The sequence below is a fragment of the Eulemur rufifrons genome, chromosome 24 (assembly GCF_041146395.1).
Source record: "Eulemur rufifrons isolate Redbay chromosome 24, OSU_ERuf_1, whole genome shotgun sequence".
NCBI classification, from domain to species: Eukaryota; Metazoa; Chordata; class Mammalia; order Primates; family Lemuridae; genus Eulemur; species Eulemur rufifrons.
In genome coordinates, this window is record NC_091006.1 from 23,910,506 (window position 1) to 23,935,496 (window position 24,991).

The 24,991-nt window shown below is 36.9% G+C and overlaps 2 protein-coding genes across 4 annotated transcripts in view; both read left to right on the plus strand.

Annotated features, from left to right (window-relative positions):
- The window catches only part of LOC138374859 (UDP-glucuronosyltransferase 2B4-like), a 68,222-nt gene extending 61,194 nt beyond the window's left edge, over window positions 1-7,028 (plus strand). Inside the window, exons 5-8 of the mRNA XM_069458064.1 lie at window positions 2,082-2,213; window positions 4,239-4,326; window positions 5,229-5,448; window positions 6,716-7,028. Of these exons, the coding sequence (XP_069314165.1) occupies window positions 2,082-2,213; window positions 4,239-4,326; window positions 5,229-5,448; window positions 6,716-6,995 (720 nt within the window). The 3' untranslated portion in view covers window positions 6,996-7,028. The remainder of the gene's footprint in view (window positions 1-2,081; window positions 2,214-4,238; window positions 4,327-5,228; window positions 5,449-6,715) is intronic.
- Window positions 7,029-12,391: 5,363 nt separating this feature from the next.
- Window positions 12,392-23,708, plus strand: LOC138374861 (UDP-glucuronosyltransferase 2B4-like). 3 transcript variants are annotated; one of them, XM_069458071.1, is made up of 7 exons: window positions 12,392-12,698; window positions 13,053-13,144; window positions 14,908-15,056; window positions 18,556-18,687; window positions 20,714-20,801; window positions 21,704-21,923; window positions 23,188-23,708. In XM_069458071.1, exons 1-7 carry the CDS (start codon window positions 12,421-12,423, stop codon window positions 23,465-23,467), a joined length of 1,239 nt encoding a protein of 412 aa, XP_069314172.1. In that variant the 5' UTR covers window positions 12,392-12,420; the 3' UTR covers window positions 23,468-23,708. The 3 variants fall into 3 exon arrangements, with proteins under 3 accessions (XP_069314172.1, XP_069314169.1, XP_069314170.1); XM_069458068.1 differs by having other exon boundaries at window positions 12,392-13,144; XM_069458069.1 differs by lacking the exon at window positions 13,053-13,144 and having other exon boundaries at window positions 12,392-12,892.
- Window positions 23,709-24,991: the final 1,283 nt, after the last annotated feature.

Consider the following 24,991-nt stretch of genomic DNA (forward strand, 5'->3'; position numbering starts at 1 on the left):
AAGTATACTTATATGAAACTATGTAAAAAAATAAATCAAGATGGGCAGATTCAATATTTGTGGCAGATATTCATAAAGTAAATACTGGAAGTGATTTAAATATATTATGTTGAAAAACTTTAAAAACTTATACTCTGTGCATATTACTACAATAATTTTACAAAAAAATAATTATCCATAATGCAAGTTTCTTTGGAAAATGAGGGGCAAATGATTAAGAGAACAAGATTACATTTTTTTCTATTATTAAAATTTATATAAAATTTTCTAAACATATTCATATACATACATTAAGCTATATAAACAGAATAAAAGTCATAATGAAAGCACACAAACTTTAAATTGGGAATATCTCTGGGCAGAGAGTATGGTTGAAACGCAATACCTTTTTTTCAAATTTTTCATATTACTACAAAATTTCTTACATTGATCTTGTATTATTTTTATAAAGATGTCACAGAATGAGATCAGTAATGATTCTTTAGAGAGGTTGTATTACTTAAATACTGAATAGATGAACCAGAGTATTTTTGACAGTGAGACAGTGAGACAAAACATTGAGCACAAGTTACACAAAATGTGGCTTCAGGTCATTTGAATCACACAGAATACCTGGATATCCATGTATTACATGGAATAGTGTTAATAGTACAGTGACCCTCATATTGAAACTGATGTCATTTGGTTAAAACTGTATTTTTCAAACTTGGGAATTAGTTTTGTATACAACATTTTTAAGCAGAAGCTTCACTGAAATGATTAACATATAAAAGTATACTTGTTATGTTGGAAGGAATTCATCATCATTTTACACAAAGAAAAAAATAATTGCTTAATTTAATATGAAAGGAACAACAAAAAAAAGTATATGATTTTGATGTGATATCCAGGAAATATTTGGTTCTACATTTCATTTTATTTTTAATTTGTTTTCTCTTTGCTTTTCTTGGTTAGTTTATTTGTTTATTCTTTGCTGGGAGAATATACTGAGCACTTTAGAATTATTCCTGTATAGAATATATTAAAATTTAAAAATTGTTACAGAATTAAAATCTCAAGTCAGAATAATTCTCAATCAATTCCAAGTCAGCACATATTCACCAGGAGTTTTATATAGTGTGATTGAGCTACTCAAGAGAGTGACCAGATGTCCATGAACGAAAGGCCTGGTGGCAAAGGTGCTCTCTGTGGGACACAGGGAGGGGATAATGGCAGTCCCTCCCAGCCGGTTATAAATAGCACATCAATTGAACAGTGTAATTTCAAGATAAAAATTGCCTCATACCTAAATAATAACCTAAGAAATGTGATCATTCAACTATGTAACTATATACCATAAAATTCTGTATTATAAAGGAAATACTTGTGGCTATTTCACTAAAATTTCAAACCACAGTATCATAATCCTGAAATTCAGTGATTCTTAACCCTCAGCTATTTAGTGTGTAAACATTTGTGCGTGTGTGTGTGTGTGTGTGTGTGTGTTTTAGGGGAAAAGACCTGGAAACTCTGACTAACTTTTAATGAGGTACAAAGATTATAGAACTAAAGAAATATAGATATAAAATTATCCCAACTCTTAGTAAGATTTCCTCCTTGTCATAACCAGAGAATGCTTGTAATGGCTCCAAACTAAAAAAAATTCTACAGAAAAATACCTGAAATGAACAATAGTAATTTAGAACTACAACCACATAGAATTAAAGCCAAGTGAAGCCATCTTTAATAATCTATATTGACAAATATAATAATATAAATGAAGAGTCTCGGTATGATATTTTCTAACATTTTCTCTACCAACAACACTGTAATAGCGCCACTTCATTTCTTCCTCACACACACATACATACATACACATGCAAACACATATTTGCACAAATATCCACAAATGAAGCCATCTATCTCATAATACACATTTCTTTCCAAACAAACTTAGTGATTACTTCAGTTAAAAAATGGTCCTTAGTCTAATAATTCTTAACAATACTTGATTTTCTCTTCTTAGATGTTTTTAACAAGCTTTTCAAGTATGTTTCTTATACTGATACCCGTTTGTGATGGAACACATTCTTTCTTCACAGGAGATGGAAGACTTTGTCCAGAGCTCTGGAGAAAACGGTGTTGTGGTGTTTTCTCTGGGGTCCATGATCAGTAACATGACAGAAGAAAGAGCCAATGTGATTGCTTCAGCCCTTGCCCAGATCCCACAAAAGGTTAGATAAAGTGCCTGATGGTGGACAGCTACTGAATCACTCTGTTAAACTTTGCAGAGTACAGCTGCAGAAATTTCCTATCCAAAGGGTTAACTATTAGGATAGCTCTAATTGTCTTAGATATCAGCTCAAAAACTAAAATATACATGGAAAAAGCTACAATAGTAAAGAGGTGGGTTTTCATTTATAATAACTTTGACATTAACACTGTGATCATAACAAATATACTGAAGAGGTGCAGTGAAGTTTTGGTATTACCAGGGTATTGAAAGCATGTGCACAGAAAGCACCCAATTCTGCCCTGTCATTTGATGCTATTGCTAGCAGACTTCCTGAGGGCACAGTATACACTACAGATATTATCAGAGAGAAGTTAAATTTTAGTGAGTATCTGCAGTAGCACAGAAACAATAAGCAGGTATTGAAAAAAGTCTGCACTGCATTGCAGTTTAGGCTTCCCATGTGATGGGACCTTTTGTACCTCCTGTAAATTTGGAATAAGCCTATTTGCTGTGCTGTTCAGTTTGCTATTCAGAGAAAGGATGATTGGGCTGAGAAATCACTACTCCAGGTACCCACCTAGGCAAGTAGATTTAGAAAAGAGAAAACCTTGCCTGTCTTTCTGGACTGGGCCCTGAGCTAATGAAAAGATGCAGATGGGATCCTGCCCTTAGAGCAAAACCTGTGCATTATATAATGTAGCCCCACAAAGACTCTGATCTCACCACTAGGTTAACAGCTCCTTCTGTTGAGGAAGCAGAATGGAATAAAGGAAGGAGTCAATTAGAATGAAGCCAGGAATGGGAAGAGGTTCAGATGCCGCCTTCATAAAATACAATAAGAACATATTTTCTAATATACACAATACACTTGTAGTCCATGTGTATTCGTGAATTACTTTTTAGTTTTCCATCTGACATAGACTTCTCCTAATGACCTTGCTACTTTTCTGCTAAAAACTCTAAATTATTCTCATGCTCACATAGCAAGTAGAAGGTAACTACTTCTAAATTAAACTCTAGTTTATGAGGATTGCCTGGGAATTCTGCAATCACTAGCTTATTTTGGTACTGGGCATGGAAATGGTTAGCTATAGCAGACCATAGGAATCACTGCTGTAGCCTATCATCTAAGTGTCAATGATCTATTAAGAAAAATTTGGCAAAATACAATTTTAGGCTTTTTCAACAGCTGTGTTGTTATTCATAAATTGCCCACTGTCTCTATTTTTCTACACTGAAAGAATTTCCAAAACTCAAAATAGTGATAATACTCTGAGTTTTTGTCAAAAATTGCCACTTAAATTTTCTTGGAAGAAGTGTTAACAACTTCTAACAGTAGTCATGCATAGTATCAATGCAGCCCTGGAAACTTTCTCATACATAGCTCATCTTATAGATTTTTTGTAAGTCAAATAATGTCAAACTGTAAAGAAATTACTTATGTAACAAGTATATATAAATGAACTTGAACTCATATCCTTCAAATGCCTGAGGTGATAGATACCACAATTAGCATGATTAGATTATTACACATTGTATTCCTGTATGAAGATATCACATGGACCTGATACATATGTACAACTATTATGTGTCCAAAATAATTAAAAATAAAACATTTAAAAGAGGAAATAAAAAGATTATTATTAAATTTAGAAGATGACAGCTAGTATAAAATACATAAACAAATGAAAAGATCATTACTGATGCATGTTTTTAATATTAGAATTATGTTTACTTTCAATTTCTTAAATATTTGAATTTACCATTAAAAATATCATTTGTCTACATTGCTTAGAAATCTTATATACAAAATTAATTATAACACTATGCACATGAAATCTGGTTATTTTATTTACCTCAGAGTTTTAGTAGTTCTCATTACTTAATGACTTTGTTCTAATTTCTTCATCTTTTATATGGAAGGGGTTTAACTAGATAGATGTTTGATAACCCCTTTAGAGTTTTACCTGCCATAACCTTGGAGTTCCACCCATGGAACAAGGTATTTTCTTTATTCTAACAGGTTCTATGGAGATTTGATGGCAAGAAACCAGATACCTTAGGACCCAATACTCGGCTGTACAAGTGGTTGCCCCAGAATGACCTTCTTGGTAAGATAGTGGAGAAAAAGTACTGAATATATGACTAACAGCCAACTAGAGTGATAGTAGGTCAACAGCAACTAAGATAGTGAGTATTGATTTTTGAAATCTCAAAAATAAGACTAAATATTTTGTATTTATTTTCTAGTCCTGGTGAGTAAGAATAAAGTGTATCAGTTGCCATTTTGTGACAACACCCATATTCTTTATGTCTATAAACAAATATTAATATCTTTATTTCAGGTGTAATTGCCTCTCAGAAAATTTTTCAATTGCTTGCTGGGTTGTCTGTCTCCTATTTGCAGAATGTTACCCCATCCTTTTCCACACAGTAGGTTTATTTCAGATGACATTGAAAAATAACAGGTCCCCTTCTATTACCAGTGACTCTGCGTGTTCTGTTGGAATAAGTCCCCATTCTTTATTACAATGTGATAACAGCTCCACAGTGAAGTGTGGTCTGTCCTTCCTCTGAGTTCAGCACTGCTCCCATCACACTCCCTGCTGCCTTGGACACCTGACGTGCCACACTCAGTGACTGCACTGTTTCTTTAAGAGAACATGTTCTAACATGAATAACCTTATTCTTTACTTTTTCTTTTCCTTTTATATTACTTGTACACTTTCTTTATCCAGAATGCACTTTTTCAATTTGTCCACCTGGAAATCTTGCATTCATTTTCCCATTCTCCAGTGACACACCATTTCTTCCATGCAGCCTTCACTTACCTCGCCAGCAAAAGTACGTGCTTCTTCCTCTGAAATCTGAATGCAATTTCAGGGAAGTTTCATGGGTATTCTAATCTGTCATCTAGAAAACATTGCCCCTCTCAGTGTCCTATATTGTGCATTTCTCATTTTATTCCTAAGACTTGTAATGAATAATTTTGCTGATATTCACCCAATTCTAGGTCATCCAAAAACCAAGGCTTTTATAACTCATGGTGGAGCCAATGGCATCTATGAGGCCATCTACCACGGGATCCCTATGGTGGGCATTCCTTTGTTTGCGGATCAACCAGACAACATTGCTCACATGAAGGCCAAGGGAGCAGCTGTTAGAGTGGACTTCAACACACTGTCAAGTACAGATTTGCTCAATGCTTTGAAAACAGTCATTAATGATCCCATGTGAGTATATTAATTTTTTTGCTAGGTTGTATTCATAGATAGGTTCTCTTGTCAGCATGGAAGATGAGATTCATCCCTTTTATTAGTTGATTAACTTTGAACGAATTTACATGTTTTAAGAAAAATGTAACCTGTTTTTATTTTCACCAGTTATTTCACAGTTGCATTAAACTGTATAAATTTAATGGGTAACCAATTAGTGCAAAAATGTTCTACATAAAATAACTTCAGATATATATATATATAAAAGTATAAAAAAGATGAATTTTAGAAAAGAAGACAAAATTCACAGTTAAAAGGAGTAATGAACTTACAAAAATGATACAATATTTTAATTCAATTCATAAAATTTCTGAATGTACTACTTGTACTTACTCAAAATTTACTTTTATATTGTCATTATTTTAATAGATTTGATAATGAGACACAACTTGCAATGCATAAAATTCAGGTATTGAGAGTATAAATTTAAATACTTTTAATATATTTACAGCATTTTTAAGCCATCACCATAACATAATTTTAGAACTTTTTCATCAACCCAAAATAAACTTTATGAGGCATGTATTTTCCCTTAAGCCCTTAACCCTAGGGAAATACCAATTTTTTTCTCTTTGGATTACCCTCTCTAGAACTCTGCTATAATTGGAATCATATAATTTATAATGTTTTGTAAATAGCTTTTTCCATTAGGTCTAATATTTTTTAGTTTTGCAGTGACTGAGGATGTAGGGTCCTATAGACCAAAGAAGAGATTCTCTCTGTGATGAGAATCCAGATGGAAATCTTAGTTAGGGAGTGTCATGATATGACAATTGTTTCACAGAAATGCATTTTTGGTACTGGGTGGGAAGCAGAGAGTAGAAGACAGAAGAGTAGAATAGAAACAGAGAGACGTCTCAGGAGGCATTTCAGCCACCCTGACACAATTCCCTTTGGAAAACACCCAGATGATCATTCTCAGCCTTTCCACTATCTTACTTATAGTGCTTAGAATGGTTCATAATATTTGCTCTGCTAGAAAGATAGTAACTTTCCCGCCTGACCTCCCATTTTCCCTTTAAAAATATATTTAAGAATAATATTCCAATTTAAAGATCAAGCTGTCTATAATGACTCATATTAAAATATTCAAATTCTATGTCAATTTTGTGACATTTCCTTTGAATCATTTGTAGGACACTTTTCAAAAACCTTTCATGAATTTGATATGTTTAGCCAGTAAACTTACTTTCAGTGTTGGAATCTTTATGCTTTCTTTTTCCAGGTATAAAGAGAATGCTATGAAATTATCAAGAATTCATCACGATCAGCCCATGAAACCTCTAGACCGAGCAGTCTTCTGGATCGAGTTTGTCATGCGCCACAAAGGAGCCAAACACCTTCGGGTCGCAGCCCACGACCTCACGTGGTTCCAGTACCACTCTCTGGATGTGATTGGGTTCCTGCTGGCCTGTGTGGTAACTGCTATATTCATCATCACAAAGTGTTGTCTGTTTTTTTGGCAGATGTTTGCTATAGCAGGAAAGAAGGAAAAAGGGGAATAATTAGATTTAGACTCGAAGCTGTAATCCCTTATAGATGTAGTTCCTTCAGTTTATTTCAGCAAGAAGAGGTTGTGATGTAAGATTCCCTTCCTCTTGTGGCAACTTGATTTTTCACAATTTAGTTTGTCAAATCAAAGTGTGTTTACAAAAAATGTGATACTTGTTTAAAAGTGAGAAATATTTTATGGTGAAGAGTAAAGAAAAACTAGGGGAAAATAAAAAAAAAAACTAAACACAATATGGGTTTTCATAGACATGTACTATTCTAATTTAGAAATTATACCAAATTTATTAAACTTTACCATTCATAGGTTATACATGAAGAGAAGACCATCAAGCTATCCAGTCACAGTATTAATATTGTTTTGTAAATGTTCAGAATTCTTTACTTCATTTTGGTATAGTATTTGGTAGTTTTAACTTCTGTTGAAAACTATTCAATAATTAGAATTGCATAAAAACACTAGAGAAGGGGGAGGATAGTGGGCCATCTGAGACATTGTTCACCAGATGATCTGAAACAGAAGAATAAGTTTCAGGGAAGAAAGCATAGCTCAGGTGAAATATGTGGGAAAGGTTCCAGAACATACCTTAACTGGAGGTCACACGGGAAGAAGTTGTGGAGCAGAACAAAAAGGAGAAAGGTTCTGGCAGAGTCTAACCACTGAGGGATTCAGCGTCTGTGGAAGAGATAGGTGGAAGTGTTGACTTTTCCTCCCCTCACACCTGTGCCAGTCTTCCAGCTCCCAATCTGTCAGAGAGCCCTTCTACCGTGACAAATCCAGGCCCTGCGGCCATCGCCTAACTGAGGGCTTCTTGGGAGCAGACCAGTGGGCTGTGGGCCCATGTAGGGTTGCTTCCCCCACCACATGCTCCATCTGAGATGGCAGGTGCCATAGCGCCTGCACACAGGCTGGGGGCCTCTGTCTTGTGGGGGAAGTCACAGCCCCTCAGTCTCCCTTTTACTGGATCCCACACCAACATTCCCAAGAACCCATTTGGACTGAGATAAACTCAAAGGAACAGGGAGAGGCAGGAGAGCAACAGTATTCCTGGAGTTCTCACCTGGGCAAGCTACCTCAAGGGGACTGGGAAGTGCCACAATTGCTTTTTAAGGACAGAGGAAGGCAGAATGCACACTCTCCTGCACCAGAGAGCTTCTGGCTCATGATGCAAAGTTGTCTACACCCCGAACAGTAGAGACATGAGAGCAGAAAAGTCTATAGGGCAGGAGAGTGACCCTACCCCAGAGCAGAAGCAGCACCAGAACCCAAGAAGAGGTGCGGAGACAAGAACCTCCCTCTTCCAACAACCCAATTCTGTGGACATAGCTGCCTTGGCTCCCAAGTGTGAGCTGTGGCATGGCCAATTCTGGGCTTGAATGGGGGCGAGGAGGGGAGGTATATCCCCAGTAGTACTCTCCTCACTGCACCTGGGCTCTGCACAGAGGGTGAGGTCATTTCCCCTCCTTCATGGCTAGGCAGTATTTCACTAGCAGTCCTGACCTGGGACTCTCAGCCCTGGGTCTCTACATTGCTCAGTCCACAGACAGTGCTCCACCCTTCAGCACATACTCAGACCACACAGCCTTGAGCAACGAGTGAACCTGGAGGAACTGTAGATTTTCTGGAGCTTGGGCATTTAGGCCAGGCTACTTTTTGCTGAGAGAAGAGTGCATTCTCCCAGAGGGTCCCTAAATACAAAGGAGACCAGCTCATCAGCTCCCAACCATTTGGAGCCTTCTCCTTCTACCCTCTCTTGACCACTGCTCTTCAGACATATGCAGCTGAAGGGATGTTTCCATTCTGGACTGGTCTGTGTTTTGCAGGGAATAATTAAGCAGGGGCCCTTGGAAGTAGCTGCCCTGCCTCTAACAGAACACCTATCACACACAGGCTTCTGTGGAGCTTGGGACTCACTTGTATGCCTCTAAGAAGCCACAGCAAGTGCTTTTGTGTGCCACAAGGTCAAAAGCTACTACCTCCCATGGGGGAAGGTAGGGTTGCCAGTTCTCTCTCCCAGCTCCCTGTGTCTTCTGCGAGGTGCCTCCCACCCCTGTAGGCAATTACGTGGCATGACTACACCTCACCTCCTAGAGCATTTCAGCCACAACCAAGAGCCAGTCGGGTAGCCTTGCAGACAGGAGGTTGAGGTGAATTCAGCACCTGTGGTGCAATTAGACACATAGGACGATGGATCAGAATACAGAAACCAGAAATAAAACCACACACCTACAAGCAATTGATTTCTGACAAAGCAGACAAAATCCTACACTGGGGAAAGGACACCGTGTTCAATAAATACGTGCCGGAAATTTTTTTTTTTTTTTTTTTTTTTTGCTGCTAAACTACCCGTGCATTTATTTAATGAACATTTCCTGCCACACTCCATGTGGGGCCCTGTGCCGGGCAGGATGGACTGCGGGTTGGGAGGGCGGCAGGGCGGGGAGAAGGGTAGGGAATTTCTGTTTAGTAGAGGGGACAGAAACATCCACAATGTGCCACCAGAGTGGGCACCTCAGTGTACTACGGACAGGCTCTGTCCCCGTGGGAAGAAAGCAAGGAGGTTCATGAGGAGGCGGCGACTGAGCGGAGGTTGGAGGGTACTCGGGCAGGATCTGGCCCAGGGAGGCGCCACAATTCCAGGGGAAGGGATGGAGGGAACAAAGGTGTGGTGTGGGGCCACACGTGGGCGGGGGCTCCAGGGCAAGGCAGTTTGGGTTTGCTGGAGTGTAGGGGTGGGGTGGGGCTGTGATGAGGGGCAGGAGCCCGGATGGCCTTGAGTGCCAGGCCTCAAACTCTGTCCTGAAGATAAAGGTGGGTTGCCAGGAACAGGCAAGTGACTCAGTGCTCCAGCCTCTTTGGGGAGTCCCCTCTCCTAAACGCAGCAGCGGGCCCCTCCTCTCTGCCTGAGAGTCCAGACTGGCAAATCCAATCGCTTATCAATTGCGGAATCATTAAAAAAACAATGATAAACTGAGTGCAAAGAAAGCCCAGAAGTTAAACCTGAGAGGCGTTCCCTTGAAAGGAGAAAGGAGGGTGGGTGGGAAGGTGCCTCTCCTGTCCCCTGTCCTTCCTCCCACGCCCACACTCTGGGTCTTTATGAGCTGGTTTCCTACGGACTGTTCTGGCTCGCGAGGGTCCGCAGCCAAGTTCTCAAGGAGTGTGCCTGGCATGGGAGCAGGGCCTGGAATGTGCTCCCCACTTAAGGCACCTTGATCCTTATCTATCAACAACACAAAAATAAACTCATGATGGATTAAATATTTACATGTAAGACCTGAAACCATAAAAATTCTAGAAGAAAACATAGAATAAACATTTGTGCATTATGCTGAGGCAAACGATTTATGATTAAGACCCCAAAAGCAAATACAACAAAAACAAAAATAAATAAATGGGACTTAATCATACTACAACTTTCTGCACAACAGAATAAATAATCAACAGAGTTAATAGATTACCTATGGAATGGGAAAAAATATTCACAAACTATGCATCCAAGAAAGAATTAATATACAGAATCTACAAGGAACACAAATAACTCAGCCAGAAAAAAACAAATAGCTCCATTAAAAAGTGGGCAAAAGACATTAACAGACATTTTTCAAAAGAAGACATACAAATGGCCAGCAAACACATGAAAAAATGCTCAACATCACTAATCATCAGGGAAGTGTCAACTGAAACCAAAATGAGATACCACCCTACCCCTGTCAAAATGGTCATTATTGATGAGTCAAAAAAAAAAGACATTGGCATGGTTGCAGTGAAAAGGAAATGCTTGCATGCTCTTGGTGGGAATGTAAATTTGTACAACCTCTCTGGAAAATAGCATGGAGATTCCTCATTCATAAAAGAACTAAAAGTAGACCTACCATTTGATCCAGCAATCCCACTACTGAGTATATGTCCAAAGGTAAAGAAGTCATTATACCACAGAGACACATGCACTGATATATTTCTCACAGAACAATTCACAAATGCAAATATGTGTAATGAACTTAAGAGAGTACAGTGGAAGGAAGGTAACATAACTTCCAAATGTCAGCAAGAAAAGGGAATACATTTTCTCTATGTCTCTCTCTGTTTCTCTCTCTCTGTCTCTCTTTCTCTCTCATTCTCTTTTCTTCTGTCTCTCTATCCACTCACTTTGGAGCCCTGTTTCATACCCAAGGTCCTCAGTATAAATATAACATTTGGTGGTGAGATACATGATTCATACATAAGTTGGCACAATTGCTCCAGCATTTCTGGATATGTTATTTTTTTGGAATGGAATGGAAATGAAAATGGAATGGAATGGAAAATGGTGCAGCCAACGTGGAAAACAATCTAGCAATTCCTTCGAAGCATGAACGTGCAGGTAGCATATAACTCAGTAATTCTACTTCTAAGCATATACCAAAGAGAAATCAAAATATGTCCACACAAAGACTGTACATGAATATTAATAAATAATAAACACTATGAAAATGTTAACAAAAATAAATAACATTCATGTTTATTAAAAGTATTAACAGAAGAGTCTATGTTAACAATATATTAATAATTTTGGTTTTTATGAAAGCCAGAAATTGAACAAAATCCATGTCCACGAATTGATAAATGAATAAAAAAATGTGTGTATCCATGTGGTAGAATACTATTTGGCAATAAAAAGGAATGAATTCATACATGAGGGACACCATGCATGATCCTTTTTAAATATTATGCTAACGGAAAAATGCAACTCATGAAGGATCACATAGTTATGATTCCATTTATCAAATTGTAGGAAATTGAAAATTTATACATACAGAAATTAGATTATTGGTTGCTTAGGGCAGAGGGATGGATACATTCAGGGTAGAGATATAAAAGCTAAAGTGCACAGGTTTGCTTCAGGGAGATAAAACTATTTGTTGTACTGGATGCACAATTCTCTGAGCACATTTAGGAAACATTAAATTTTAAACAATAATGGTAAATCATATGGTATATACATTACCTATCAACAAAGTTTTACAAAAACAAATCTTTGAACCATAATATTCAAGAAATACTGACTCAACTACATAATTGCTTTATTTCTACTTCTATATCAAGGGGACTGCACACCAACGAGCCTCTCATTTGCCACAATTTTTGACACTATTCTAAAATACGTTACGTAAAAAGATTACTTGCACACACAAGGTAATCAAAATTACCTGGATTATGGCACTTATAAACATAAAGGGGACATTAAACACACTTGAGTAAATATGAACTCATCTACCTTTGGTATGTCCACTTGCCAACCACATGCACAGACTGTTCAGTTAATGTACTTACTTTGACGTGTAGGAGTTAAATTTTAACTTGATTGATTTATGCTTGGCTATAAGTATGAGAAAGGGAAGAAGAGAACAGCAGTTTTAAAAGAAGCATTGCCCTGCACCAGGATGGCTCTGCGATGGACTTCTCTTCTTCTGCTGATGCAACTGAGTGGTTACTTTAGCTCTGGGACTTGTGGAAAGGTGCTGGTGTGGCCCACAGAATACAGCCACTGGATGAATATGAAGACAATCCTGGATGAACTTGTCCAGAGAGGACATGAGGTGACTGTACTGGCATCTTCAGCGTCTGTTGTTATTGATCCCAGCAACACATCTGCAATTAAATTTGAAGTCTATCCTACATCTTTAAGTAAAGATGACTTTGATGGTTCTTTAATGCAACTGTTTCATAGAGCAATATATAATCCTCCAAAAGACACATTTTGGTCACATGTTTCAGAAATAGAAGAAATCATGTGGGGATTTTCTGAAGTTATGAGAAAGATTTGTAAAGATGCAGTTTTAAACAAGAAACTTATGACAAAGCTACATGAGTCAAAGTTTGATGTCCTTCTTGCAGATGGCATTGGTTTCTGCAGTGAACTGGTGGCTGAGATACTTAAAACACCCCTTGTGTATAGTCTCCGCTTCTCTCCTGGCTACATATTTGAGAAGAATGGTGGAGGACTTCTATTCCCTCCTTCATATGTACCTGTAATTACGTCAGAATTAAGTGATCAAATGTCATTCATGGAGAGGGTAAAAAATATGATATATGTGCTTTATTATGACTTTTGGTTCCAAGGATATGATGTGAAGAAGTGGGATCAGTTGTACCTTGAAGTACTAGGTGAGTACATTTTTAATTGGTGGTTATTAATTCCTACTTTTCCTTGTACCTTGGAAGGCGAGCTTGTATGAATATGAAGTCAGAAGACTATACGTTTCATAAATGCAATTATAAAATGAAAATATAAAGGGACGAGTGTATACGTACTTGATGAGTGCGATGCACACTGCCTGGGGAATGGACATACTTGAAGTTCTGACTAGGGGGGATGGGGGTGGGGGAGGGGGGAGGGGATGGGTGCATACCTACATGATGAGTGTGATGTGCACTGTAGGGAATGGACACGCTTGAAACGCAGACTCGGGGGGGGGGGCATGGGCAATATATATAACCTGAACTTTTGTACCCCCATAATGAGCTGAAATTTTAAAAAAATGAAAATATAGATGATCTATCAATCTCACAAATATTATGGTAAGATTATAGGATCAGTTAGAACCTTGTGGCCATAATTTATACAGGACACTCCATTAAGTCATAAATGTACAAACTAAAGCACTTAGGATTTTTTAAACAATCTCATATCTACTATACGATACATTATTTTCATCTCTATACAAGCTAATAGACACATCAAGAAAAACCTTGATGAAGGCATATGTGAAGATTGAGGAGTTATACATTTTTTTTAGCACAACCATCAATGTAGCATTTAAGAACTTGTTTCTCCTTCTGTACCTTATTTTCCTTATTTAGAAATTAAAATATTTTTCTATATAACCAGAAGGATCCCTTGACAGTTGAGAGACGGGTCTATCTCAGAAATGGACATCTAAAATTTGAGGTTTCCAACATTTCTACGTTCCTTCACTAAGGGCTTGGAGATTATCTGTTTTAAGGCCTAAAATCTTACAGATATGTGAACATCCAAGTTTGTGACTCTATTTTAGTAAATTATATAACTAAATTAAGTAAAATATGATCCCAATGAAGAGGTAGCAAAAGCTATTAATTTCTATAATTTTTGAAAATTTCTAGCTGTTCTTCGCAAATATATTTATTAGTAGTTTTTTTTTTTTTTTTTTTTTTGAGACAGTCTAACTCTGTCACCCAGGCTAGAGTGACACAGCATTAGCCTAGCTCACAGCCACTGCAAACTGCTGGGCTCCAGCGATCCTCCCACCCCAGCCTCCCAGCGTGCTAGGATTACAGGTGTGAACCACCAGGCCTGACCAAATATATTTATTATTAAAATACTAACATTATTAAGATCGTCACGTGAATCAAAAGTAGTAGTAGGTCCTAGGATTTCAACCATATATTCAAAAAACCTTGATATACTTGGAGAAGCAAGGATCATGAGACTAGCTTCATAAATTGTAGAAATTAAACTGAGTCCTTAGAAGGAATTTTTTATGGGATTGGTAGGGTTAATTGATAGTAGAATTCAAAGAGTCGCTTAAATGTATATTTGTTACTACTTCAGCTTTAGAAAATTAACAAATGCATGGGTAATTCCACAGTGGCTTATATTAATCATTATTGATGACTATGAATATACTGATCTGATGTTACAGACATATTTCCTCTAAAAGTTCTCTTAACACTTTGCTTTCCTTATATACACAGATGAACAACATATATAGTACATATGAATTAAATTATTCCTGTGTCTTGATGTGCGTATGTATTTGTTTTATCAAAGTTCAAACACTTCATATATCTTTGGCTACATTATTGCAACTTCTTTCAGGAAATTACTCTTATATTCTCATGACAACTCTCTTGTGTCATCGATGTTTTCTTTCCTTCGTCCCCTTCAGGCAGATCCACTACGTTCTATGAAACAATGAAGAAAGCTGATATGTGGCTTATTCGAAACTATTGGGATTTTGATTTTCCTCGCCCGTTCTTACCAAATTTTCATTTCATTGGAGGACACCATTGCAAACCTGCGAAATCACTGCCTAAGGTGAACATATTCCTATTTATTTTGTTTTGTTTATTATTGTAAGAGTTGAGGCTCTTCACCATTATTCTAGCTTAAAAGGACACCATTCCTCACCAATATAAAAGTGTCCCCAAATATTTATTTATTTATTTATTTATTTTTGAGACAGAGTCTCCCTTTGTTGCCCCGGCTAGAGTGAGTGCCGTGGCGTCAGCCTAGCTCACAGCAACCTCAAACTCCTGGGCTTAAGCGATCCTACTGCCTCAGCCTCCTGAGTAGCTGGGACTACAGGCATGTGCCACCATGCCCGGCTAATTTTTTCTATATATATATATTATAGTTGGCCAGATAATTTCTTTCTATTTTTAGTAGAGACGAGGTCTCGCTCTTGCTCAGGCTGGTCTCAAACTCCTGAGCTCAAACAATCCACCCGACTCGACCTCCCAGAGTGCTAGGATTACAGGCGTGAGCCACCGCGCCCGACCTATCCCCAAATATTGACAGCAAAACTTGTTTACTTGTTTCACTCCAGCATTGAAATCATTCCTCACTGAGATCCCAGAGTTTTACCTCTTAGAGCATAAAAGGGATGATTTACCTTGTCAGAGCAGGTCTTAGGCCAAGTCTATAGGATACCTCAGTAAAGCTCCCCAGGGAAACTTTTGTCTCAACATTATAATACTCTATTAGAGAAGCACAGAGAAAATGTACAGTGCATATATAATATAGACCAAATAAATTCTACAAGGTGCATCTGAAAAGTAACCTTAGATTTAATTTGCAAAAGAATTATGCCAGCATATAAAATAATATTCCTTATGATGGAACATAAGAACCAAATATATTTTATTTTAATATCATACTTTTAAGACCAAAGGAAAAGCAAGATTTTTTAGTGCACTATTATACGAACTTTTTTGTCTACCTTCTTATTAGCACCAACATAAAACTGAAATCTTATTCATAGATAAAACCCAGTATTTATGTTGAATGCAAATTGCTTATGTTAACTTTCACAAGGGACAAAAGGAGAGGTAAGATTAAGGAAAATTCTGTGCGATCTAACCCTATTAATAAATTTCCCCATTTATTTTACGGGAAACTTATAGTGCCAGTAAGAGAGGGAAGAGAGAAGGAGAAGGAGGACAAGTAAGGAACAAGATAACTACTAGTCAAATAGTGACAATTACTAATAATTGCTGTTGCTACTAACTTGCATAATGATTTAAATTCCAGTCAATAGTTGTGAAATGTATTCTCTCATTATTATATAAAGTAATTGTTGCCACAAATTGTTTACTTTTCCATTAAATATTAAGTTCTGAGACAATACCTGTGTATTTTAAAATAGTAAGACATTTGGCAAAATATATCAAGCAGTTTAAAACTGCATATAGCTGTTGGTTTCACAGTATACTTATATGAAACTATACAAACCAAATATAAATCAAGATGGGTAGATTCAATATTTGTGTCAGATATTCATAAAATAAATACTGTAAGTAATTTAAATATCTTATGTTAAAAAAAGATAAAGAACTTATACTCTGTGCATATCATATTACTACAATAATTTTACAAAAAAATAATTATCCATAATGCAAGTTTTTTGGAAAGTGAGGGAAAAATGATGAGGAAAAGAAGATCGCAATTTTTTCTATGATTAAAAGTTACAGAAAATTTTCTAAACATGTGTCACATAAATACATTGAGCTATATAAACAGAATAAAAGTCATAATGAAAGCACACAAACTTTAAATTGGGAATATCTCTGGACAGAGAGTATGGCTGAAACTCGATGTCTTTTCTTTAATTTTTCATACTATAACGAAATTTCTTACATTGATCTTGTATTATTTTTATAAAGATGTCACAGAATGAGATCAATAATGATTCTGTAGAGAGGTTGTATTACTGCTATACCAAATGGATGAAGAAGGGTTCTTTTGGCAGTGAGGCAGTGAGACAAAACATTGAGTACAAGTTACACCAAATGTGGCTTCAGGTAACTTGAATCACACAGAATACCTGCATGCCTCATGTATTACATGGAATAGTGTTAATAGTACAATGACCCTCATATTGAAACTGATGTCATTTGGTTAAAACTGTGTTCTTCAAAGTTGGGAATTAGTTTTGTAAACAACAGTTTTAAGCAGAAGCTTCACTGAAAGGATTAACATATAAAAGTATACTTGTTATGTTGGAAGGAATTGATCATTATGTTACACAAAGAAAGAAACAATGACTTAATTTAATATGAAAGGAACAACAACAACAACAAAAAAAGTATAAGATTTTGATGTGATATCCAGGAAACATTTGGTTCTATAAATTTTTTTTTTTATTTTTTCCTCATTGCTTTTTTTGGTTGGTTTCTTTGTTGATTCTTTGCTGGGAGAATATATTGAGCAATTTAGAATTATTCCTGTATAGAATGTATTAAAATTTAAAAATTGGCACAGAATTGAAATCACAAGTCAGAATAATTCTCAATCAATTCCAAGTAAGGATATAAACACCTGGAGTTTTATATAGTGTGATTGAGCTACATAAAAGAGTGACAAGATGTCCATGACAGAAAGGCCTGGTGGTTCTCTCCATTGTGGCAAAGGTGCTCTCTGTGGGACACAGGGAAGGGATAATGACAGTACCTCCCAGCTGGTTATAAATAGCACATCAAGTGAACAGTGTAATTTCAGGGTAAAAATTACCTCATACCTACATAATAACCTAAGAAATGTGATCATTCAACTATATAACTATATACCATAAAATTCTGTATTATTCATGAAATCCTTGGGGTATTTGACTAAAATTCCAAACCACAGTATCATAATCCTGAATATTAGTGATTCTTAACCTTCAGCTATTTAGTGAGTATGCATTTGTATGCGTGTGTGTGTGTGTGTGTGTGTGTTTTAGGGAAAAAGACTTGGAAACTCTAACAAACTTTAAGTAAGGTTTAAAAGACTATAGAACTAAAGAAATATAGATATAAATCATCCCAACTCTTAGTAAGATTTCCTCCTTGTCATAATCAGACAATGATTCTAATGGGTCTAAACTAAAAAAATTCTACAAAAAAATGCCTGAAATGAACAATAGTGATTTAGAACTTCAACCATATAGAATTAAAGCCAAGTGATGCCGCCTTTAATAATCTATACTAGTAAATATAATAATATAAATGAAGAGTCTGGGTATAATATTTACTAACGTTTTCTCTCTGAAATACATTATAATAGATCTACTTCATTTCTTCCTCCCACATACATACATACATGCATACACATGCAAACACAGATTTGCACAAATATCCACAATGGAAGCCATCTATCTCATAATACACATTTCTTTCCAAATAAACTTAGTGATTGCCTCAGTTAAAAAATAGCCCTTACTCTAATAATTCTTAACAATACTTGATTTTCTCTTCTTGGATGTTTTTAACAAGATTTTCAAATATGTTTCTTATACTGGTATCCGTTTGTGATGGAACACATTCTTTCTTCACAGGAGATGGAAGACTTTGTCCAGAGCTCTGGAGAAAACGGTGTTGTGGTGTTTTCTCTGGGGTCCATGATCAGTAACATGACAGAAGAAAGGGCCAATGTGATTGCTTCAGCCCTTGCCCAGATCCCACAAAAGGTTAGATAAAGTGCCTGATGGTGGACAGCTACTGAATCACTCTGTTAAACTTTGTAGAGTACAGCTGCAGAAACTTTCTGTCCAAAGGGTTAACTTTTAGGATAGCTCTAATTGTCTCAGATATCAGCTCAAAAACTAAAATATACATGGAAAAAGCTACAATAGTAAAGAGGTGGGTTTTCATTTATAATAACTTTGACATTAACACTGTGATCATAACAAATATACTGAAGAGGTGCAGTGAAGTTTTGGTATTACCAGGGTATTGAAAGCATGTGCACAGAAATCACCCAATTCTGCCCTGTCATTTGATGCTATTGCTAGCAGACTTCCTGAGGGCACAGTATACACTACAGATATTATCAGAGAGAAGTTAAATTTTAGTGAGTATCTGCAGTAGCACAGAAACAATAAGCAGGTATTGAAAAAAGTCTGCACTGCATTGCAGTTTAGGCTTCCCATGTGATGGGACCTTTCGTACCTCCTGTAAATTTGGAATAAGCCTATTTGCTGTGCTGTTCAGTTTGCTATTCAGAGAAAGGATGATTGGGCTGAGAAATCACTACTCCAGGTACCCACCTAGGCAAGTAGATTTAGAAAAGAGAAAACCTTGCCTGCCTTTCTGGACTGGGCCCTGAGCTAATGAAAAGATGCAGATGGGATCCTGCCCTTAGAGCAAAACCTGTGCATTATATAATGTAGCCCCACAAAGACTCTGATCTCACCACTAGGTGAACAGCTCCTTCTGTTGAGGAAGGAGAATGGAATAAAGGAAGGAGTCACATAGAATGAAGCCAGGAATGGGAAGAGGTTCAGATGCCGCCTTCATAAAATACAATAAGAACATATTTTCTAATATACACAATACACTTGTAGTCCATGTGTATTTCTGAATTACTTTTTAGTTTTCCATCTGACATAGACTTCTCCTAATGACCTTGCTACTTTTCTGCTAAAAACTCTAAATTATTCTCATGCTCACATAGCAAGTAGAAGGTAACCACTTCTAAATTAAACTCTAGTTTATGAGGATTGCCTGGGAATTCTGCAATCACTAGCTTATTTTGGTACTGGGCATGGAAATGGTTAGCTATAGCAGACCATAGGAATCACTGCTGTAGCCTATCATCTAAGTGTCAATGATCTATTAAGAAAAATTTGGCAAAATACAATTTTAGGCTTTTTCAACAGCTGTGTTGTTATTCATAAATTGCCCACTGTCTCTATTTTTCTACACTGAAAGAATTTCCAAAACTCAAAATAGTGATAATACTCTGAGTTTTTGTCAAAAATTGCCACTTAAATTTTCTTGGAAGAACTGTTAACAACTTCTAACAGTAGTCATGCATAGTATCAATGCAGCCCTGGAAACTTTCTCACACATAGCTCATCTTATAGATTTTTTTGTAAGTCAAATAATGTCAAACTGTAAAGAAATTACTTACGTAACAAGTATATATAAATGAACTTGAACTCATATCCTTCAAATGCCTGAGGTGATAGATACCACAATTAGCATGATTAGATTATTACACATTGTATTCCTGTATGAAGATATCACATGGACCTGATACATATGTACAACTATTATGTGTCCAAAATAATTAAAAATAAAACATTTAAAAGAGGAAATAAAAAGATTATTATTAAATTTAGAAGATGACAGCTAGTATAAAATACATAAACAAATGAAAAGATCATTACTGATGCATGTTTTTAATATTAGAATTATGTTTACTTTCAATTTCTTAAATATTTGAATTTACCATTAAAAATATCATTTGTCTACATTGCTTAGAAATCTTATATACAAAATTAATTATAACACCATGCACATGAAATCTGGTTATTTTATTTACCTCAGAGTTTTAGTAGTTTTCATTACTTAATGACTTTGTTCTCATTTCTTCATCTTTTATATGGAAGGGGTTTAACTAGATAGATGTTTGATAACCCCTTTAGAGTTTTACCTGCCATAACCTTGGAGTTCCACCCATGGAAAAAGGTATTTTCTTTATCCTAACAGGTTCTATGGAGATTTGATGGCAAGAAACCAGATACCTTAGGACCCAATACTAGGCTGTACAAGTGGTTGCCCCAGAATGACCTTCTTGGTAAGATAGTGGAGAAAAAGTACTGAATATATGACTAACAGCCAACTACAGTGATAGTAGGTCAACAGCAACTAAGATAGTGAGTATTGATTTTTGAAATCTCAAAAATAAAACTAAATATTTTGTATTTATTTTCTAGTCCTGGTGAGTAAGAATAAAGTGTATCAGTTGCCATTTTGTGACAACACCCATATTCTTTATGTCTATAAACAAATATTAATATCTTTATTTCAGGTGTAATTGCCTCTCAGAAAATTTTTCAATAACTTCCTGGGTTGTCTGTCTCCTATTTGCAGAATGTTACCCCATCCTTTTCCACACAGGAGGTTTATTTCAGATGACATTGAAAAATAACAGGTCCCCTTCTATTACCAGTGACTCTGCGTGTTCTGTTGGAATAAGTCCCCATTCTTTATTACAATGTGATAACAGCTCCACGGTGAAGTGTGGTCTGTCCTTCCTCTGAGTTCAGCACTGCTCCCATCACACTCCCTGCTGCCTTGGACACCTGACATGTCACACTCAGCGACTGCACTGTTTCTTTAAGAGAACATGTTCTTACATGAATAACCTTATTCTTTACTTTTTCTTTTGCGTTTTATATCATTTGTACATTTTCTTTATCCAGAATGCACTTTTTCATTTGTCCACCTGGAAATCTTGCATTCATTTTCCCATTCTCCAGTGACACGCCATTTCTTCCATGCAGCCTTCACTTACCTCGCCAACAAAAGTACGTGCTTTTTCCTGTCAAATCTGAATGCAATTTCAGGGAAATTTCATGGGTATTCTAATCCGTCATCTAGAAAACATTGCCCCTCTCAGTGTCCTATATTGTGCATTTCTTATGTTATTCCTAAGACTTGTAATGAATAATTTTGCTGATATTCACCCAATTCTAGGTCATCCAAAAACCAAGGCTTTTATAACTCATGGTGGAGCCAATGGCATCTATGAGGCCATCTACCACGGGATCCCTATGGTGGGCATTCCTTTGTTTGCGGATCAGCCAGACAATATTGCTCACATGAAGGCCAAGGGAGCAGCTGTTAGAGTGAACTTCAACACACTGTCAAGTACAGATTTGCTCAATGCTTTGAAAACAGTCATTAATGATCCCATGTGAGTATATTAATTTTTTTGCTAGGTTGTATTCATAGATAGGTTCTCTTGTCAGCAAGGAAGATGAGATTCATCCCTTTTATTAGTTGATTAACTTTGAATGAATTTACAGGTTTTAAGCAAAATGAAACCTGTTTTTATTTTTCACCAGTTATTTCACAGTTGCATTAAACTCTATAAATTTAATGGGTAACCAATTAGTGCAAAAATGTTCTACATAAAAATAACTTCAGATATGTATATAAGTATAAAAAAGATGAATTTTATAAAAGAAGACAATTCACAATTAAAAGGAGTAATAAACTTACAAAAATGATACAATATTTTAATTCAATTCATAAAATTTCTGAATGTGCTACTTGTTCTTACTCAAAATTTACTTTTATATTGTCATTATTTTAATAGATTTGATAATGAGATAAATTTAAAATGCATAAAATTCATGTATTGAGAGTATAAATTTAAATACTTTTAGTATGTTTACAGCATTTTGAAGCCATCACCATAACATAATTTTAGCACTTTTTCATCAACTCAAAATAAACTTCATGAGGCATAGATGTCTTTTCCCTTAAGCCCTTAACCCTAGGGAAATACCAATATTTTTCTCTATGGATTACTCTCTCTAGAACTCCGCTATAATTGGAATCATACAATTTATAATGTTTTGTGAATAGCTTTTTCCATTAGGCCTAATATTTTTTAGTTTTGCAGTGACTGAGGATGTAGGGTCCTATAGACCAAAGAAGAGATTCTCTCTGTGATGAGAATCTAGATGGAAATCTTAGTCAGGGAGTGTCATGGTATGACACTTGTTTCACAGAAATTCATTTTTGGTACTGGGTGGGAAGCAGAGAGTAGAAGACAGAAGAGTAGAATAGAAACAGAGAGACGTCTCAGGAGGCATTTCAGCCACCCTGACACAATTCCCTTTGGAAAACACCCAGATGATCATTCTCAGCCTTTCCACTATCTTACTTATAGTGCTTAGAATGGTTCATAATATTTGCTCTGCTAGAAAGATAGTAACTTTCCCACCTGACCTCCCATTTTCCCTTTAAAAAATATATTTAAGAATAATATTCCAATTTAAAGATCAAGCTGTCTATAATGACTCATATTAAAATATTCAAATTCTATGTCAATTTTGTGACATTTCCTTTGAATCATTTGTAGACACTTTTCAAAAACCTTTCATGAATTTGATATGTTTAGCCAGTAAACTTACTTTCAGTGTTGGAATCTTTATGCTTTCTTTTTCCAGGTATAAAGAGAATGCTATGAAATTATCAAGAATTCATCACGATCAGCCCATGAAACCTCTAGACCGAGCAGTCTTCTGGATCGAGTTTGTCATGCGCCACAAAGGAGCCAAACACCTTCGGGTTGCAGCCCACGACCTCACCTGGTTCCAGTACCACTCTCTGGATGTGATTGGGTTCCTGCTGGCCTGTGTGGCAACTGCTATATTCATCATCACAAAGTGTTGTCTGTTTATTTGGCAGATGTTTGCTACAGCAGGAAAGAAGGAAAAAAGGGAATAATTAGATTTAGGCTTGAAGCTGTAATCCCTGATAGATGGGGGTCCTTCAGTTTATTTGAGCAAGAAGAGGTTGTGATGTAAGATTCCCTTCTTCCTGTGACCACTTGATTTTTCAGAATTTAGTTTGTCAAATCAAAGTGTGTTTACAAAAAGTTTGATACTTGTTTAAAAGTGAGAAATATTTTATGGTGTAGAGAAAACAAAAACTGGGGCAAAATAAAAAGAATTAAACACAATATGGATTTACATAGACATGTACTATTCTCATTTAGAAATTATACCAAAAGTATTTATTAAACTTTGCCATTCACATGGTGTACATGAAGAGAAGACCATCAAGCTATCCAGTCACAGTATTAATATTGTTTGTAAATGTTCAGAATTCTTTACTTCATTTTGGTATAGTATTTGGTAGTTTTAACTTCTGTTGAAAACTATTGAATAATTAGAATCGCATAAAAACACTTACTAGAGAGGGAGGGGGATAGTGGGCCATCTGAGACATTGTTCACCAGATGATTTGAAATAGAAGAATAAGTTTCAGGGAAGAAAGCATAGGCCAGGTGAAATATGTGGGAAAGGTTCCAAAACCTACCCTAACTTGAGGTCACACGGGAAGAATTTGTGGAGCAGAACACAAAGGAGAATGGTTTTGGCAGAGTCTAACCACTGAGGGATTCAGCTCCTGGTGGAAGAGGAAGGTGGGAGTGGTGACTTTTCCTCCCCTCACACCTGTGCCAGTCTTCCAGCTCCCAATCTGTCAGAGAGCCCTTTTACCCTGACAAATCCAGGCTCTGTGGCCATCGCCTAACTGAGGGCTTCTTGGGAGCAGACCAGTGGGCTGTGGGCCCATGTAGGGTTGCTTCCCCCCCCCCCACATGCTCCATCTGAGATGGCAGGTACCATATTGCCTGCACACAGGCTGGGGGCCTCTATCCTCTAGGGGAAGTCATAGCCCCTAAGTCTCCCTTTTATGGGATCCGCACCAACATTCCCAAGAACCCATTTGGACTGAGATAAACTCAAAGGAACAGGGAGAGGCAGGAGAGCAACAGTATGCCTGGAGTTCTCAACTGGGCAAGCTGCCTCAAGGGGACTGGGAAGTGCCACAATTGCTTTTTAAGGACAGAGGAAGGCAGAATGCACACTCTCTTGTACCAGCAAGCTTCTGGCTCATGATGCAACGTTGTCTGCATCCCTACAAGCAGAGACATGAGTGCAGAGAAGTGTATAGGGTAGAAAAGTGATCCTACCCCAGAGCAGAAGCAGCACCAGAACCCAAGAAGAGGTGCGGAGACAAGAACCTCCCTCTTCCAACAACCCAATTCTGTGGACATAGCTGCCTTGGCTCCCAAGTGTGAGCTGTTGGCATGGGTGAGCTGTGGGATGGCCAATTCTAGGCTTGAATTGGGGGGGGAACATCCCCAGTAGTACTCTGCTCACTGCGCCCGGGCTCTGCACAGAGGGTGAAGCTCATTTCCCCTCCTTCATGGCTAGGCAGTATTTCACTAGCAGTCCTGACCTG

Coding starts and splice junctions, on each gene's coding strand:
- LOC138374861 (XM_069458068.1), top strand. CDS start 12,421: ATGGCTCTGCGATGGACTTCTCTTCTTCTGCTGATGCAACTGAGTGGT. Junction 20,802..21,703: donor GCCCCAGAATGACCTTCTTG/GTAAGATAGTGG, acceptor ACCCAATTCTAG/GTCATCCAAAAACCAAGGCT. Junction 21,924..23,187: donor ACAGTCATTAATGATCCCAT/GTGAGTATATTA, acceptor TTCTTTTTCCAG/GTATAAAGAGAATGCTATGA.